The sequence below is a fragment of the Chenopodium album genome, chromosome 7 (genome assembly GCF_948465745.1).
Source record: "Chenopodium album chromosome 7, dcCheAlbu1.1, whole genome shotgun sequence".
NCBI lineage: Eukaryota > Viridiplantae > Streptophyta > Magnoliopsida > Caryophyllales > Amaranthaceae > Chenopodium > Chenopodium album.
Window position 1 is genome coordinate 65,367,540 of NC_137840.1, and position 18,594 is coordinate 65,386,133.

Sequence of the window (18,594 nt, forward strand, 5' to 3'; positions counted from 1 at the left end):
AGAAAGTACGGTTCCAGTCCTTGAGAAGATATCCATGAGCAAAGAAAAACTGAATTGCATTTACCACATGACCTCCTATCACGGGCCAATATGATCTGAAAAGAGCCGAAGAGAAACCATCCGGACCTGGAGATTTATTTTCATTAATACTAAACATGGCTTTCTGAATCTCGTCAGCTGAAAACGGGGCCAAAAGAGCCTGGCGATGAATATCCGACAAAGAAGGAAGATCCAGTGACTCCCAACAAAAATCAGGAATCTCAGTCGACCCTAATTGTTTACTATACAGAGAAATATAGAAGTCTCGAGCATGAGAACGAAGCTGATCTGAATCCAAGATCCAGGTACCATCAAGATTTTTAAGGCCAGCAATTGAATTCCTTCTCCGTCTCGCCTGGACCAGAGAAAAGAGTAACTTGGAGTGTTCATCCCCAAAAGTGTCCCACTTCACCTTGGCTCGTTGTTTCCAAAACTCATAAGCCGCTTGGGCCTCAGCAATCTTTTCTTTCCTGAAAGTGAGAAATAAGCAACGATCCACACGAGAGTCGAGTGACAAAGAAGCATTAGTGATATCCATAACCAAAGCCTTCCAGTCAATACCCCAGGCTTTCGTATGAGTAACACACCATGAAAGTAAACGGTGTCAAAGGGAACGGAGCTTTCTGGATAAGGAAAACATGAGAGAACCTGGAATATGTTCAGCAAAAATGGTATGCACCATTAAAGCCACTTCTTGCGAATGTAAACACCAGTTCTCAATCCTGTACGGCCGCCTGCATCTGGATGAAACATGAGCATCATTTAAAATAATGGCTGAATGATCTGAAAACAAGATAGGTTGATGGACAACAGAAGTAGAAGGCCTTTCCAAAAGCCACTGGGAAGTAGCATAGGCCCTGTCTAGACGTTCAAAAGTAGGATCACCACCCTCCCGTCCGTTAGTCCAAGTAAATTGAGGTCCCGAGAACGGAATATCAATCAAACCATTATCTAATTTCCAAGTCATGAAATCCAAACGACCTGGAATATCTGTACTACCCCCTACTTTATCTGATAAAAATTCAATCTGATTAAAATCACCCACTAACAAAATATTTGGATATTGAGCAACAATATTAGCTAGTTCCAACCAAACAAATAATCTATTAGAAACATGAGGCGCTCCGTACAGAAAGAGGACATATTTTGTTACCAATTTCTCCACAATTCGACACAATATTACATGCGGAGAAACCACAATGGGATCAACCAGAATTGGGGAAAACCAAAACACACACAGCCCACCACTAAAACCCACCGAATCTACACCCACTAAACCTGAACATGATAGGGAAGAAACCTTATGCGAAACAGAATTTATAGACACCATAGTTTCAGCTAAAAACACAATATCAACACCATTAGAGCGGACTAAGGACGCGATGTAAGGAACTTTAGGGGAGTCCGCCTGACCCAAACCCCTACAGTTCCAAGCCACAATCTTCATCTATCCCCTGGTGGCCTTGAACAGGCGGCCACCGAGCCCTCAGAAGAAGATCCAAAACAAGACATTTGGGTTGAAGAAGACATACCAATCCCTTTACGTTTCTTAAAAGGGAGACAGGATAAACAACCAGTAACAAAAACCTCCAATCGTTTTCTCTCATAATAGAGCATTAAATTATCAGAACTCGAATTTGAACTCATCTTGGAACAACCCACACAAGAAACTCCCTTTCGTTTCTTATTTGGCACCCAACAGGAAAAACAACCAGAATCTTGGCTTTCCTGTACTTGTAACTCCAAAATAGGGGGTACCGTAGGAACATGCACTCTAGCAGGACTTTTAGCTGGGCAACAAAATCTGACCCTCTTATGCACCTTCTCTGGACTTGCTCCCCGCAAAGTAGAAGATATATGCGGTACCCTAGCCTGCGAACCCTTATCAGTTAACTGCTCCTCAACCACCTGAGTATCTCTAATCGTAAAATCCATCAAAGGAGGGGAGTATGGTGGGGTACAGTCCATGGGAACCACATCCTCACTGTCACAAACCAGCTCCGACACTAAGTCGGGACCATCAGAACCAACCGGAGAAGAAAGACAACTTGCCTCAGCCAAAAAGTTTGCAAAAGACCCAGAGTTAGGGGACAGGAATGGAGGAACACACATAAAGGGTCTTTGTATTGATTGGTTGTGCTGGGGTTTATTAGATAAACCTTGAAGATTCACCCTTGTTGTTCTGAATCTTTCTATTCTTTTCAATCCAATGTTTGAATTTGAGAGATTATGGGCAAAATGATCAACAAACATACACAATCCACTATCAGCCACAAAAGAAGTAGACATATAAGGAGTCTTAAAACAAGCATTCTTCTTATGGCCAACTCTATTGCACTTAGAGCACAAAATAAACAGATTCTCATATCTAATATTAATCCACTTAAACTGAGAATTTCCAACATCCAAGTAGAAACCTGGAACTAACGAATCAAACACATGTATTTGAAGTTTTACTCTAATCGGACATTTAATGGAACCTGGAGGTGTGTCATCTGTACACAGAATGTTCCCGGCCAAAGAAAGCATTGGTTTAACAGCATTAATGTCACATAAATTTAGAGGTACCTCATCAAGATGCACCCATATAGCAGCCTCATCAAAACAGATTTCTCTAATCGAAACACCCGGAGTCCAAGGTTTGAAAACTATTAATGCAGCTTGGTACGCCATGGATCCCTGCTCTAATATATTGTCTCTGTCTCGAGTATCTTCACAGAGAAACAGGAAAATATTGTTGATCTTCTGGACCGAAATTTCCCCAAATTTAATCCAGGTGGTTGACACCCAGTCTTGAATTCGAAGCATTGAAAATTGACGATAGTCTACAAATTTGCCAAGAACTAGATGTAGATGGAGATTAGAGTTTTGCGGTATATCAACGTACGAATTTCGGCCAGGTTCTTCGAAATACGGCTGTTCTGACATTTCGATTGAAGCAGGGGAGAATAATTTTTTCACTCTTTTTTTAGGAAAGCAGGGGAAAAGAACTCAAGGAATTCGAAATCAGTAAATACCACCACCAATCAGAAGGAAAACCACTGAATTACTTGGGACAAAGAAAACTACTACTTTTGACTATGGAAACTGCTTGAAAAATTGATGATAAATGAAGTCGGTGGAAGCGGTGATGAAAATTGGGGAAGGAGCTCTAGATTCCTAGAGAGAGAAGCTCTCTTTTTAGAGAGAGAGTTTTTTTTTTGCTCTTAATTTTATAAAGTTCTAATTGAAGAAATTGATCATTTGATTTATACTAGATTACTAGTACCTCGTCCGAGTCGTATCAGAAAAAAAAAAAAAACACAACTTCTCCAAATTTTATACAAGTAAATTTTATTTATAAAAAAAAAAGAATTGACCATTGGTTGCTCACTTAGGTCACTTCAATCTTATAAGAAGTAATTTCAATCACAATAATTTCAATTAAACAATATTAAGGTGAAAAAAAGTGTCTTAGAACTTGTTCTGATTTACTGAATTGAAGTGAAGTGAAATGAAACGAATATTTTATGAGAGAAGGAAATTAGTAATTGAACTGAACTAAACTGATTAGTGCTAAACTGAACTGAACTAAAATTAAGCTGAAGAGAACACACCCTTACTCTTTTATCTTTTAAAAATAAAACACGAAGCAAATTATTTGTTGATATTCTCTGTATACGAAGATATACATTGAGATAAATTTGATAAAATTTCACTTGATTAGATTTAATTTAAGGAATTACTTGGAAAAAAGAGTTTAAGAATTAAGGTGTATTTTATGGTGATTAAGAAATACGATAAAATAATAATCCCAACTTTGCTGGATTTTCTTTTAATAATCCCAACTTTGAATTATTCTGGAATAATCCGAACTTTAGGGGTTGTTTACTTTCTTCAATCCCAAACCGGTTGTGGTTTACCGGTGTAAGGGAGAGAAGGGTAGCCGTAGCAGGGAGTCCGGCTAAAGTCGGACGTCAAATGGTTGCCAGCGTCAGGTGTTAGGGTGGCCGGATCTTTTGGAAGTGGGATTTGGCTGGTGTGATAGGGGATTGTTTTTTTTATTATTATTTTTTTTTGTTCTTTAATTTTTTAACTAATTGACTTGCGACACATGTCATTTAAAGAAAAAAAATAATAACCCATTTAACCGGTCATCGATAATTGATATTGAAGAAAGCAAACAACTTTCGAAGTTTAGATTATTCCAAAATAATTTAAACTTGGGATTATTAGAAGAAAATACGACAAAGTGGGGATTATTATTTACAATTTTACAGAATAAAGGTAAGTAGCTTGATCATGAAATGGAAGATGGCAAGAGAGCTTTCTTGGAGAATAATCAAGAAGGATTTAAGGCAAATAAATTGTATGATCAAATCTTTGTGAGATGGAAATAGGAATTAAAGAAATAAGAAAATTTAAATAATAAAGATACAAAATTAACAAAATAATTAACCCAAAATTAACATAGGGTGGCTGAAAATATTGAGCATATCCATGTTCATATTTTTGGACCTCCACTACTAGTTTTAGGGAAATATATATTTGCTAGATTTTAAGGACTAAAAAATGATTGTGATATATTTTGTAGAAAATAATTAATTAGAAATATTAACCTAAAACTGAAATAAGGAAATTTAAAGAAAATAATAAAGATACAAAATTAACAAAATAATTAACCCAACATTAACATAGGGTGGCCGAAAATATTGAGCATATCCATGTTCATATTTTTGGACCTCCAATACTAGTTTCAGGGAAATATATATTTGCTAGATTTTAAGGATTAAAAAATGATTGTGATATATTTATTAGAAAATAATTAATTAGAAAATATTAACCTAAAACTAACTTAATAAATTAAGAAAAATTAGATTTTCCACACTTAGAAAATCTGAAAATCATATTAATTAATTTGGGAATTTAGGCCCTTTAATTTATAAATAAGAAATATTTTTTTATTTAATTAGAATATTCAAAATATATATATGTAGTTTGGTTTTTTTAAGAATTTTATCCACAATCCAAAATAATAATTGAGTTTTGAAAATGTTTTTGGTGCCAAAATTCGAATATCATTTCGGCTCCAAAATTCGAATAGTAAAATAAATTACTTAAAGTACCCTTTTTAGAAAATATTAATATTAACTAATTAGTTATAAAATACATTTAAAAAATACGAGGTATTACAATAGAATATTATTTGCTAAAGCTCTGCAAGAATGTTCGAAAATAGCTGAAATTATCTGAAAAAATTTGTCAATTGCAGCCATTTAAATTTTGTATTTTGCAAATTGCATCTATTTAAAAAAAAGTTGTAAATTGCAACCCAAAAGTTCTTAGAAATTGTAAATTGCAATCCAATCCAATTTTTTCTACAATTTATGTGTCGAAAATGTTCGGTTAAGGTTTTAGTGACCATTTTAGTCCTAAAGGTTCCAAATTGAGCTCAAAAATTAAAGTAAGTACCTCGTTTTTACAACAAAAAAGTGACGCACAAATCAATACATTTTTGTTAAGCAAAATGAGTCACTTTCGTTATTTCTTTTTTTTTTTGCTAATTTCGAGCTCAATTCGGGCCCTTAAGGGCTAATATGGCCCTTAAACCCTTAACCGAATATTTTTCGACGTGCAAACCGATGAAAAAGTTGAATTGAGTTGCAATTTACAATTTATAAGAACTTTTGGGCTGCAATTTGCAATTTTTTTAAATGGCTGCAATTTACAAAATACATACTTTAAATGGCTGCAATTGACAATTTTTCCAAATTATCTATTTATAAAAAAGAGCATCTGGTTAGAAAGTTAATCTAGATAAGACGAAGGTTGCTTTTTGATATGTCTATTTTATATAGTATTTTACCCCCGTCCCTTGGTCATAATTAGTAGTGTTTTTGGCTCTTTAGAGCCACTTTTATTACTAATTGGTGTTTTATAGTGTTTTCGTAGATTTGGTTGACTTTTGTAGGGATTTGCACTTTTGGAGCATTTTTTCCGGGATTTTATGGAGTATCTACGAGCATTGGAGATGCACGACCATCCTTTATAGCCCAGGACCGGTTAGAGCCATCGAACCGGTGATTAAGGGCTCGGTATATGTGATATCGGGGCATTTGGACCGAGTATTCAAGACCCGAAGAGGAAATTCGGATTGGCCCGAAGAATTGGAGCCCAATCGAAGTCCAGATAGTGGCCCAAGAGTGTCGCCCGGCCAAAGGAGCTACCGCCCGAAGGCGCGCCCGGCCAGGCGGGAGAAGTAAGTCGGCGCCTGAATTCGCGCCCGGCCGGGCGCGAGAAATGCACCTGATGAGCAAAAAGGCGCGCCCGATCGGGCGGTGCCTCGCCCTATCGGGCGCGTGTTATTTTTAGGAGTTAATTATCGTCGTTTAAGTTTGTTTTAGTTTAGGATTCTTGCTTAATATAAATACTTCTCCGTTAAGCGAGTTGAGGAACTTCTTTTACTTTTTCTTAATTCTTCTTTTAGACTCTCTCTCTCTACTAAGCTTTTAGATTAGTTTCTCTCTCTCATATACTTTTTTCTTAACTCTATTCTTAATTCCAGATTACTTTGGTAACAATTTTTCTTCTCTTAATCTTAGTTATTTATTTTATTCCTTTGATCATGTCTTGTTTTATTTTTTTGATTAGTTTAGATTTAATCATGTGTGAGTAGTTCTATTTCTAGGGTTTGTGGGGATCCACAAATAAAATGAAGGGGTAAATTATTGTTGTTAATTGTCAATGCTAGATTAATTTCCTATTGATTGGTTTAATGCTCTGTGACTAGATTTGCGCAGATCTTTTATGCATGAGTTTGACAATATTGATTCGAGATTCGAGAGATGAGATTTGATGTTTAGGTCTAGTTTCAATAGGCAGGTTAATTTATAAATGGTTAAGTCGAGAGATGAGATTTAATACCGGTAAATTAATTGTGTGATTGTAATACGTAGCGAAAGCCCTTTATGATCTGATTAATTTATGCATTGATGATTGATTATTATGCTTTACCCTGAAATATTATTTATCGGTGAACCTATGCCCTAGGCCTTTTATTCATTGTTTTCTCTTTACTCTTAATCTCCACAGTTTAGTTTTACATTCATATTAATACATTGGTTACTTTATAATTTAGATTACTTGAATTAATTAGGAATAGAAAGACCAGTTTCCCTGTGGATTCGACCCTACTTCCCTATCTATTATTAGTTAGTGGTTTTAGGAATTACTTTTGATTAGGTGATACGACTTTAGCCTGTCACTTTTAGCAATTGTGTGACTATTGATAGAAGACAAGCCATTGTTGACACTTAAGGAGTACGGGAGGTGGACAAGTATGAGAAGTATTTGGGCTTGCCAACGATAATAGGAAAATCAAAGTAGGCTATTTTTGCTTTTCTTAAGGAGAGAATTTGGAAAAAAAATAAAATGGGTGGAAGGAGAAATTGCTTTCAAAGTCGGATAAGGAGGTGTTAACCAAAGCGGTGGCACAAGTGATTCCAGATTATATGATGAGCACAGTTAAAATTTCGGAGGGCCTCACTGATGAGATTCATAGTTTGCTATGCCGGTTTTGGTGGGGTTCGTTGGTTGATCAAAGGAAAATGCACTGGCAAGGTTGGGAAAAATTGTGTTTACCGAAGGCAAAGGGGGAATGGGGTTTCTTGACCTTAAGTGTTTTAATCAAGCGCTTCTCACGAAACAAATATGGCGGTTGTAACAAAATTCGAACACTACTAAAATTCGGTGATATTACGACTGTTTTCTTGCGACGGGCCAAAAAACGGTCGCAATTAGTATTATTTACGACCATTTATTAGCCTGTCGTAATTTTAATTAATTGCGACCGTTTTTTAATAAATTGCGGCCGTTATAACGGTCGTTAAAATTATTAGAATTAATTTTTTTTTTAAATAATTACGACCGGTCTAAACGGTCGTAGAGACGGTCGTAACATTTTAAATCTTTTTTTTTTGTTTCGCTAAATCCTAAAATAAAACAAAGTCGGGCTTTCATATTTTCAGAAGGGGAAGTTTGAAGCAGAGAAGAAGGGGGATGAGGGAGAACACCACGACGGTCGCTGCTTCGCCGTTACTCCCACCGACGCCTGTCTCCGGCCAGCGACGCAAGACACAAGTATGGCGTTCTATTTTTTTTTTGTTTTTTTTTTGAAAGAATTTTTTTTTTTGTTTTTGATTTTATTAGTTTAGTTAATTTGTTCGAAAACCCTAACTTTGGGTCTCAATTCAACCCCCACGCAGACCACCGTCGCCGAATTCCCCTCCAGGCCGTCTCTCCTTTGCTTTCCGACGATTGTATCAAGGTAAGTCGATGGGTTTCATTATTTAGTTAATTTTGTTTTGAATTTTGTTAATTTGGGCGAAAACCCTAAAATTGAGTTACAAATCAACGTTTGCAGGGCGAAAATTCGCCGGTTTCCTCCTCCTATCTTAGCTTCCTCGTCGTCCGTCGATTGTAATCAGGTAAGTCATGCAATTTTTTTTTAATTTTATTTTTAAAAATTTATTTACTGTTTATGGCCTTCTCTCTCTCTCTCTTTCTTTTCCTGAACTAATTACCTTATTGTGGATTGATTAATGAAGCAGTTTATTTATGGAATTGGGTTTGATTCATTTTTTGATTGAATTAGGGTTAATATGGTTATTCTAAAGTCTTATTTGGTTTAATTTGAGTTAAATGGTAACCAATTTTAATTTTTCTTTCATTTATAATTGTTTATATTTTGATGATGAAATGTTGAAGTCCATTGATGTTGTTGTTGATAGATTGTGGTGTAGTCTGATGATTAATGTGATTGTGTTAAAATTGAATTGATTTGCTTTGGTGTAATTTAAGTAGAAAGGAACTAATGTCGAAGTGGATTTTAAGTTTGGTTTTAATTATACTGTTTGGGGTGGCAATTTGATTAGAAAGGGAGCCACTATCACATTAAATTGTTTGGATGTAATGAAATTTTTGTCTTGAATCGATTAAATAAGCCATGTAACTTTGTTTGCTTTGAGATTTACGGTTGAATTTGTACATGATTTTATCTAATATGCTAGATTCATAATGACTAGTTAAGAATTAGACATGGTAAATGTGCATTCCAAATAAGCTACCTTATCGTAAATGTGTATTAATACATGGGTTTATCTCATTGTAATTACTTTAATATCAGGCTACATAGTTGAATATTTTTTTTAAATAGTATAAATAGCCTTTTCGCCTAATTTTTGGTTAAAAATGGTGAAATTTAACTCTTGAACTTTTGATTAAAGCAATGTTCTCAGTCTTGACCTTTTGGTTGATTTTTTTTTTTAATTTCGTTATTTAATCATAAATAGCTAATTGTGAGTCGCAAATTAACCCTCTTTGCAGCTCCATCGTCGCCAGATTCCTCTTCTGCCCGTCCTTCCTCCTTTTTCTGTCTTTTTCCATCGCCCCCACTAGGTAAGTCGGCTGTAGTTATTTATTTTTTTCATTTGAAATTTTTTTATAAATACCCTGCCTAAAAGTGTAACACCACCATATACCAGGACCACCTTCGTCGCCGCCTCTGCTTTTCTGGTCAACTCCTCCGCTGTGTGTTTTTCTTCCCTTCTTATTTATCTACTTCTTTTACTTGTGAAATATGATTCATATTTATGTTAGTTATTTATGGAGTTGTGATCTCATGTGTTGGATAATTTTAGTTTGCTATTGATAGCTTGGTTCATTGTTGGATTTTTTACGCTTTATTGTGCGTAGGCTAGAACTTGGATGTGTTTTGGTTGGAATAGAAATGTATTTTGCTTTATGTCCAATGTAGGACTATTGGATGGTGTGAACTCATGTGTTGGATAATTTTAGTTTTTGTTTTAAAAAAAAATGATTCTTATTGAATTACAATGGCTTTATTAGAAATATGTATGTTTAAGGGATTATTATAATCTTTTGAACAATAATTTGTATTATGGTTCTATAAAGTATTTTGTAAATTATTTTGTTTTTTCATGAAGGGTTACATGTGGTTGTTTTTTTTTTTAAAGATTTTTATATTTTGATTTTTGTTATCAAACTCCCATCTTTGTTAAGTATACAAATCATATTGCTTCTATTATTTTATTAATGTTACATCAATTTACTTTGAAATGGTATAAATATAATTTTTTAGTGTAAGTTATAAATAATTTAATCAATATTGTAAATTATAAATAATAAGTATCTTAGAAAAAATGTTGTAAAAATTATAATTATTTATCAAGTTAGAAGCATGTGACATAACATATGTTTAAATCTCTTAATAAAGAATGTGAAATCAGCTTTCCTGTTCAAGTCATGATAAGGACCTTTCGATATCATTTCGATTCTAATTGTATCGTATGCTATTATTGTAATGAATACAAGTTCAGTGTGAATGATTAATGTGATTTGTTTTTCATAGTGTTGTAGAATTTGTCACCATGAAAAGGAAAGAGCGTCGGTGGATGTACGATATATACGATGGCGGTAATGCTCGTAGACTTAGGCCAGAGTTTGTGGATGGTGTTGAACAATTCATACGGTTTTGTGAAGCTCATCTTGAGAGCCCGGGCATAGATGAAGTAAGATGCCCTTGTCTGTTATGTAAGAATAGACGTCTTCATGATGCCAACACAGTAAAACTCCATTTATACAAAAAGGGGTTTATACCTGATTACTATGATTGGGTTTCTCATGATGAAGGGTTCCCTACATCAAGTGTAGAGCAACCAAATACTTACCGTGAAATGGTTCTCGATGCTCTTGGGAGTAATCATGAACCACCAGGTGACGATAGTACTAGTGGTTCAGACAAAGAGCCAAATGCTCAAGCAAAAGCATTTCAAGAGCTTTTAAAGGCTGCCGAGCAACCACTATACGAAGGTAGCTCCATGTCTGTTCTAGAAATGGCATCTCGAATTGTATCTTTGAAGTCGGAATACAATTTTCCCCATAGGTGCGTTGATGGGTGTAGACACCCATTTGTATCTCCCCAAAACCAAACCCAGTGATGAGTACCTTTCACGTCGAATCATAATCGAATGAAACGAAAGTGTGGAAAGTCTAGTGTTGCGGAAAGTTTTAATTTCTTTTCTCTTCTCTCTGTTTTTGAAAACTTATTTTAAGAAAACAGCCAATCCAGTTTGGTTGGTCCATGATATGGGTCCAATAGTAGTGTAGTTGGATGGGGCTTGCAAAGACCTTTCCAACGATATATTATAAGCCCAATTCCGATGAATATTGAGGAAGTTATGGCCAATTTACTAAACTGGGCCCGGTTTGAGCTTTATATACGGCCCAATGATCTAGGGGAGGGCCTAATATGATTTATCATTCCTAATGCAATTAGGAATGGTTTTAGTCTTCTAGAATCTTCTAGAAGGTTCTTTTCATTCCTAATTCAATTAGCATTGATAAATTGACTTTTGTTGACTTTTCAGAGTTTTAATCAAAATCAAATAGCATTTTTGAGGAAATTATATGATTTTATCCTCCAGTACGGTAAACTTATCGGATTTTCGAAAACGCGTTAAAATCAGGCTTGGCGCCTAACCCCAGGCCTTGGCGCCTGGCGCTAGTGTTGGTGCCTGGCGCCAACTAGCCAGGGTTGGCGCCAGCTGTGCGTCAGACTCTGTTTTGTTTAATTTATCTTTTTGGCTGATTTTCTCTATAAATATCGTATTAAAAACTCCGTTTTCATTCACCAATTCTCACCTATTCTCACTAATCTTTCTCCAATTCATCATTCACCTACAATCAATTTTAATTAGCATTCTCTTAATTCTTAATTCATCGTTCTTTCTCTTTCTTTAAACTTTGTTTTTTCATACAAAATTCCGCATTCGCAAGATCTAGAAACACCTAGCCATATTCGAAGTTGCCTTCGCCCTAGACGTGAAAGGTTTTAATTTCTGAGGGTTTGGTCCCAAATCTCTATTTCAATTATTTAATTTAATTGTTGTTTATTTATTTTCCTTGAAGTTACTAACGTGTGTATTTTGTTATTAGAAAGAGGTACGAGGCATCAAAGTAAGTGCTTTAATGATTTTAATTGATATTATGATGAAGATATCATGTTTAAATTGTTATTATGATATTCCTAGTATCATTTCTAGGGTATTTTAATATTAATATGATTATTATGATTCCTGTGATGCTTCCTATGTTCTTCCTAATATTTATGATTGTTAGTATCATGTTAGGGCTAAAGATTTGATTTTTATTGCTTAGTGACATGCTAGGGTTTGTTATTAATCTTGTTAGTATCATGCCTAGGATCTTGCTATTTTTATTATGCTTTAATATTAATATGAATATGATTATAATTGTTATAATTTATGATTATTATTATTATTATTATTATTATTATTATTATTTTGATGATTATTATTGATGATATTATTATTATTATTATTATTATTATTATTATTATTATTATTATTATTATTATTATTATTATTATTATTATTATTATTATTATTATTATTATTATTATTGTTCATGATTATTTATTCTTTGTTGCTTGATACATCATTCTTTATTGCTTGATCACACCTTTATTGCATGTTTAAAGGGAATTGGTACTTGTAATCACGCTTAATAAGATATTAATAATCTTGTTAGGGTTAATTTGATTATAATTTCAAGTGATCGCCAATAATAGTTTATTTGTGCATTAATATTCAACGAACATAGATTAAACAGGTTTAGGGTTAATCCTATTGATTGTATGTTAATTAGAAAGCGCACATGAATACGATCAGAATAAAGTAGAGGCCTATTATTAGGGCAGGTTCAATCTCTTTTAGGTTGGATTTGTATCTTCATCCCCGAACCCTTATTTGGTTCTAGACCTTATGGAGTTGACGATCTCTTGGATCGTTAAGGGGTGTAACCTTCACCTCGTGAAAGGTTTACAAGTTCCTAAAAAACTTGTTGGCGACTCTTTTGCTCTATCTTCTTCCCTTTTGGACGCCACCGTACTTTAGTGTATGATCACAGTGGGGTTCAAGCTAGTGGGATTTAAAGGCTTGAAATTATTCCCTACAATGGGTTTGCTTCATTACTGAACAGAGCGATTCCCGACAATAATAAGATGGGGAAAACATTCTATGATACAAATGAGATTCTTAACGGACTTAAGCTTCCGCACAAGAAGATCCATGCATGCCCAAAGGGTTGTATGTTATTTTGAAAGCTGATGCTCAGTTGGATAAGTGTAGAGTGTGCGAAAGGGATAGATACAAGAGGACTTCAAAGGGGTCATTGGTTCCAATAAAAGAACTCATCTATTTTCCAATCACTCCAAGGCTACAACGGTTGTTTGCAACAAAGAACGTTGCGGAGGAAATGACTTGGCATTCAAAATCCAAGAGTCCAAGGCACAATGGCGCATCCTAGTGATAGTGAAGCTTGGAAGCACTTGGATAGATCCTTCCCCGATTTCGCATCTGAACCTAGAAATGTGAGACTTGGTATGTGTACCGATGGGTTTGCTCCTAATGGCAAGTTTGGGGGTCAGTATTCATGTTGGTCAGTCATTCTGACCCCTTATAACTTGCCTCAATCGATGTGCATGAAAAAACCATTTATGTTCCTGTGGACACCCATTTGTGTATCCCCAAAACCAAACCCAGTGATGAGTACCTTTCACGTCGAATCATAATCGAATGAAGCGAAAGTGTGGAAAGTCTAGTGTTGCGGATAGTTTTAATTTCTTTTCTCTTCTCTTTGTTTTTGAAAACTTATTTTAAGAAAACAGCCAATCCAGTTTGGTTGGTCCATGATATGGGTCCAATAATAGTGTAGTTGGATGGGGCTTGACAAGAGCTTTCCAACGATATATTATAAGCCCAATTCCGATGAATATTGAGGAAGTTATGGCCAATTTACTAAACTGGGCCCGGTTTGAGCTTTATATACGGCCCAATGATCTAGGGGAGGGCCTAATATGATTTATCATTCCTAATGCAATTAGGAATGGTTTTAGTCTTCTAGATTCTTCTAGAAGGTTCTTTTCATTCCTAATTCAATTAGCATTGATAAATTGACTTTTGTTGACTTTTCAGAGTTTTAATCAAAATCAAATAGCATTTTCGAGGAAATTATATGATTTTATCCTCCAGTACGGCAAACTTATCTGATTTTCAAAAACGCGTTAAAATCAGGCTTGGCGCCTAACCCCAGGCCTTGGCGTCTGGAACCAGGCCTGGCGCCTGGCGCTAGCCATTAGCGCCTGGCGCTAGTGTTGGTGCCTGGCGCTAGCTAGCCAAGGGTGGCGCCATCTCTGTTTTCTGTGCGTCAGACTCTGTTTTGTTTAATTTATCTTTTTGGCTGATTTTCTCTATAAATATCGTATTAAAAACTCCGTTTTGATTCACCAATTATCATCATCTACATCCATCATTCACCTACAATCAGTTTTAATTAGCATTCTCTTAATCATTCAATTCTTTCTTCAAACTTTGTTTTCACATACAAAATTCCGCATTCACAAGATCTAGAAACACCTAGCCATATTCGAAGTTGCCTTCGCCCTAGACGTGAAAGATTTTAATTTCTGAGGGTTTGGTCCCAAATCTCTCTTTCAATTATTTAATTTAATTGTTTGTTTATTATTTTCCTTGAAGTTACTAACGTGTGTATTTTGTAATTAGAAAGAGGTACGAGGCATCAAAGTAAGTACTTTAATGGTTTTAATTGATGTTATGATGTAGAAATCACGTTTACATTGTTATTATGATATTCCTAGTATCATGTCTAGGGTAATTTTAATATTAAATATGATTGTTACGATGCTTCCTATGTTCTTCCTAATATTTATGATTGTTAGTATCATGTTAGGGCTAAAGATTTGATTTTTATTGCTTAGTGACATGCTAGGGTTTGTTATTAATATTGTTAGTATCATGCCTAGGATCTTGCTATTATTATTATGCTTTAATATTAACATGATTATGATTATAATTGTTATAATTTATGATGATTATGAATATTATTATTATTATTATTATTAATTTAATGATGATTATTTTATTATCATGATTATTATTATTATTATTATTTATTATGTTTCTTGATATTTAATTTTATTGCTTGATCACGCCTTTTATGCATGTTTAAAGGGAATTGGTACTTGTAATCACGCTTAATAAGATAATTAATAATCTTGTTTAGGGTTAATGTGATTATAATTCAAGTGATCGCCAATAATAGTTTTATTTGTGCATTATATTCAACCAACATAGATAAACATGTTTAGGGTTAATCCTATTGATTGCATGTTAATCAGAAAGCGCACATGAATACGATCAGAATAAAGTAGAGGCCTATTTATTAGGGCAGGTTCAATCTCTTTTAGGTTGGATTTGTACCTTCATCCTCGAACCCTTATTTGGTTCATGACCTTATGGAGTTGACGATCTCTTGGATTGTTAAGGGGTGTAACCTTCACCCTGTGAATGGTTTACAAGTTCCTAAAAAACTTGTTGGCGACTCTTTTGCTCTATCTTCTTCCCTTTTGGACGCCACCGTACTTTAGTGTATGATCACAGTGGGGTTCAGGCTAGTGGGATTTAAAGGCTTGAAAATATTCCCTACAGTTCCTTTCTTTGCTCGTTCCTGGTCCTAAAAATCCGAAGGGGAACTTGGATGTGTATATGCAACCGTTAATTGAAGAACTGAAAGAACTGTGGGATGTTGGTGCAACAACTTACAACATCTCGCAAAGAAAAAACTTCAATTTGCGTGCAACAATCTTGTGGACTATAAGTGATTTCCCAGCCTATGGTATGCTTTCTGGATGGGCAACAGCTGGTAAAAAAGCATGTCCATATTGCTTGGACATATCAAAAGTTTTTTGGCTTGAACATGGTGGTAAGTTGTCTTGGTTTGATTGTCACCGACAATTTCTTCCTCCCGAACATCCTTTTCGAAACAACAAAATTGCTTTTTGTAAGAACAAGGTTGAAAAGGGGACACCACCTCACATAATGTCCGGCGATGAGCTATGGCAACAAGTTCAACACTTTGCTAAGGCAACATATGGACCAGAAGCACTTGCAAGCTTGAAAAAGAAGAAACTAGGTTGGTTTAAGCAAAGCGTTCTTTGGGAGCTACCGTACTGGAAGACTCTTCTCCTCCGCCACAACCTCAATGTGATGCATATTGAAAAGAATTTCTTTGACCAACTAATTCACACAGTGATGGATGTGAAAAAACATACTTCAGACACAGTAGCATCTAGAAATGACATTGCCAAATATTGCAAACGACCACAACTACATGTGACGGAGGATGCGAGAGGCAAAGACACTTTGCCGAAAGCCCCATTGTCACTCGACAAGGCTCAAAAGAAAGTGTTATGCGAGTGGGTAAGGAACTTGAAATTTCCCGATGGTTATGCTTCTAATTTGAGTAGATGTGTAGATTTACAATCATGTAAGCCATGGTTTGAAGAGCCACGACTGTCATGTCTTCATGGAGAGATTGTTGCCAGTTGCTTTGAAGGAATTGCTCTCGGTCCATGTTTGGAAAGCTATTACTGAGATTAGTCTTTTCTTCCGTGATCTTTGTTGTTCCACCATCAAATTGAGTGATATGGAAAGATTGGAACATAACATTGCAGAAATTCTTTGTAAGCTCGAGAAGATATTTCCACCAGTGTTCTTCAACTCTATGGAACACTTACCAGTTCACTTGCCTTATGAAGCTAGGTTATGTGGTCCTGTCCAATATCGTTGGATGTATCCGTTTGAGAGGTTTAAGCTCCTACAAACTCAGAGCTGCCATTTTCGTTTATACACCTATAGTTGTTTGCATAACATATAACTTATTCAATATTTTTTATTATAGGTTCCTTAATCATTTGAAACGTAAAATTGGCAATAAGGCTCGTGTGGAAGGTTCAATATGCAATGCTTATCTAATGGAAGAGATAGGGTACTTTTGCTCTAACTACTTCCAACAAGGAGTGGATACCAAAACACGGGACTTAGGTCGAAATGTTCATGATGATGTTGAAAGCACTTTGGATGATAGTGTTCCAGAACTGTTTAGGGTTGATCATGGACATGCTTCTACTGGTGGAGTTCGTCGCTATTTGGATGAAAAAGAACTACAACGTGCTCATTTATATGTTTTGGGAAATAGCGGTATTCTGGAACCATATGAGAGGTATTAAATTTGTAAATTATCACAGTCACTAAGATTTCATTGAATTTTACATCGTATCCAATGTCGACCACCTTCATTAATACTCTTTCTCTGGTTATATGGAAGGGAGTTTGAGGACCACATTGTTCAAATGCAACCCACTATTCGCAAAGAAGATGTGTGGATTAAACATGAAGCTGAATTCCTCGAGTGGTTTAGGTTGAAAGTGAGTATGATACGCATTTGACATCAACACGTTTTCTTACTTTGTTTCTATAACTTCACGACTAATATCAATTTATTTATATAATTATTCCATATGAGCAGGTGATTCAAGAAAAGCCAAATGATGAAATATTGTTTGCTTTGGCTATGGGCCCATCTAAGCGAGTGCGTACTTGGAGCCAATTCTATGTGAATGGATACAAATTCCAAACTTATGGCCATGGAAAACATAAGTCAACAATGAATTATGGAGTAAGCGTATCCAATGAAGATGGTGGTGATTATTTTGGTTTTCTAGATGATATCATCAAGTTGGAGTTCACTGGTGCCCTACGGACTTATAAGACTGTTCTTTTCAAGTGCAGTTGGATGGATTCCACTAGGGGTATGAACATTGATCAATACAAGCTTGTAGAAGTCAATCATACCAAAAAATACCCCAAGTACGATCCATTTGTGCTTTCTTACCAAGCAAACCAAGTCTACTATGCACCTTACCCAAGTCTGAAAAGAGACAAGGCTCAATGGTGGGTTGTGTTCAAGACAAAGGCGAGGTCTGTTGTTGATGCACCACTTGACGAAGACTTTCTACAAGAAACTAGTGCTGACATTCCAACTCTTTGTGCTCCGGATGACATTCCGGACTATGAAGGTGATGAAGAAGGTTTTGGAGATTCGGATACTGAAAATGAAGTGTTGCCTGATGCCCCTCCAGACGAGTCTAGTTTCGAATCTACTGATAGTGAGGACGAGGATGAGGATGACGGATTTTGGGATGACGATACCGATGATGATCTTAGTGCTGATGGGGAGGACGATTCAACTGAGATTTAGGAGATTGATTGTAACCTTATTTTGACTTTTTAATTATGTAATCTTAATGGATTTCAATTTATTTTAAAAGACCATCCTAGTTTTAATGTGATATACTTGTGTAAATATGTTACTATTTATATTTTGCAAAGCCAAAGTTATGTGTGACAGTACCTTATAGATCGTGATATAACATGGCTATATGATTTTTACCGATGTTCATAATGTTTTTCTTATTGTAGGTTGTCATGGACGGTGGTGGTCGTCGGCAGCTGGGACATGCCACCCCGAGAGAATTGTTTCCGTCGACAAGCCATGCAAATACGGAATCTTCTCAGGAAGTTACCCCATCCCCTGAGCCAGGTGTAGGTAGTTCTG

General features: G+C 35.5%; 2 protein-coding genes across 2 annotated transcripts in view; one reads left to right on the top strand and one right to left on the bottom strand.

Annotated features, from left to right (window-relative positions):
• Positions 1–1,486, bottom strand: part of LOC145640491 (uncharacterized) — a 3,029-nt gene extending 1,543 nt beyond the window's left edge. Inside the window, exons 1-2 of the mRNA XM_081691763.1 lie at positions 688–1,486; positions 1–606 (exon numbers count right to left, since the gene is read on the bottom strand). The exon at positions 1–606 is cut by the window's left edge and continues 191 nt beyond it. Of these exons, the coding sequence (XP_081547889.1) occupies positions 1–606; positions 688–1,486 (1,405 nt within the window). The remainder of the gene's footprint in view (positions 607–687) is intronic.
• Positions 1,487–13,411: 11,925 nt separating this feature from the next.
• On the top strand, positions 13,412–17,213 carry LOC145640492 (uncharacterized). The gene is made up of 4 exons (XM_081691764.1): positions 13,412–13,639; positions 15,627–16,397; positions 16,453–16,784; positions 16,879–17,213. The coding sequence occupies exons 1-4, from the start codon at positions 13,412–13,414 to the stop codon at positions 17,204–17,206; spliced, it is 1,659 nt and encodes a 552-aa protein (XP_081547890.1). The 3' UTR covers positions 17,207–17,213.
• The last annotated feature ends 1,381 nt before the right edge of the window (positions 17,214–18,594 follow it).

Bases quoted from the DNA above. Each gene is read 5' to 3' on its own strand.
- LOC145640492 (XM_081691764.1), top strand. From the start codon at position 13,412: ATGGCGCATCCTAGTGATAGTGAAGCTTGGAAGCACTTGGATAGATCC. The intron at 13,640-15,626 runs GTATCCCCAAAA...TATTCCCTACAG, and splicing joins TCCTGTGGACACCCATTTGT to TTCCTTTCTTTGCTCGTTCC. The intron at 16,398-16,452 runs GTAAGGAACTTG...GTAGATGTGTAG, and splicing joins AGAAAGTGTTATGCGAGTGG to ATTTACAATCATGTAAGCCA.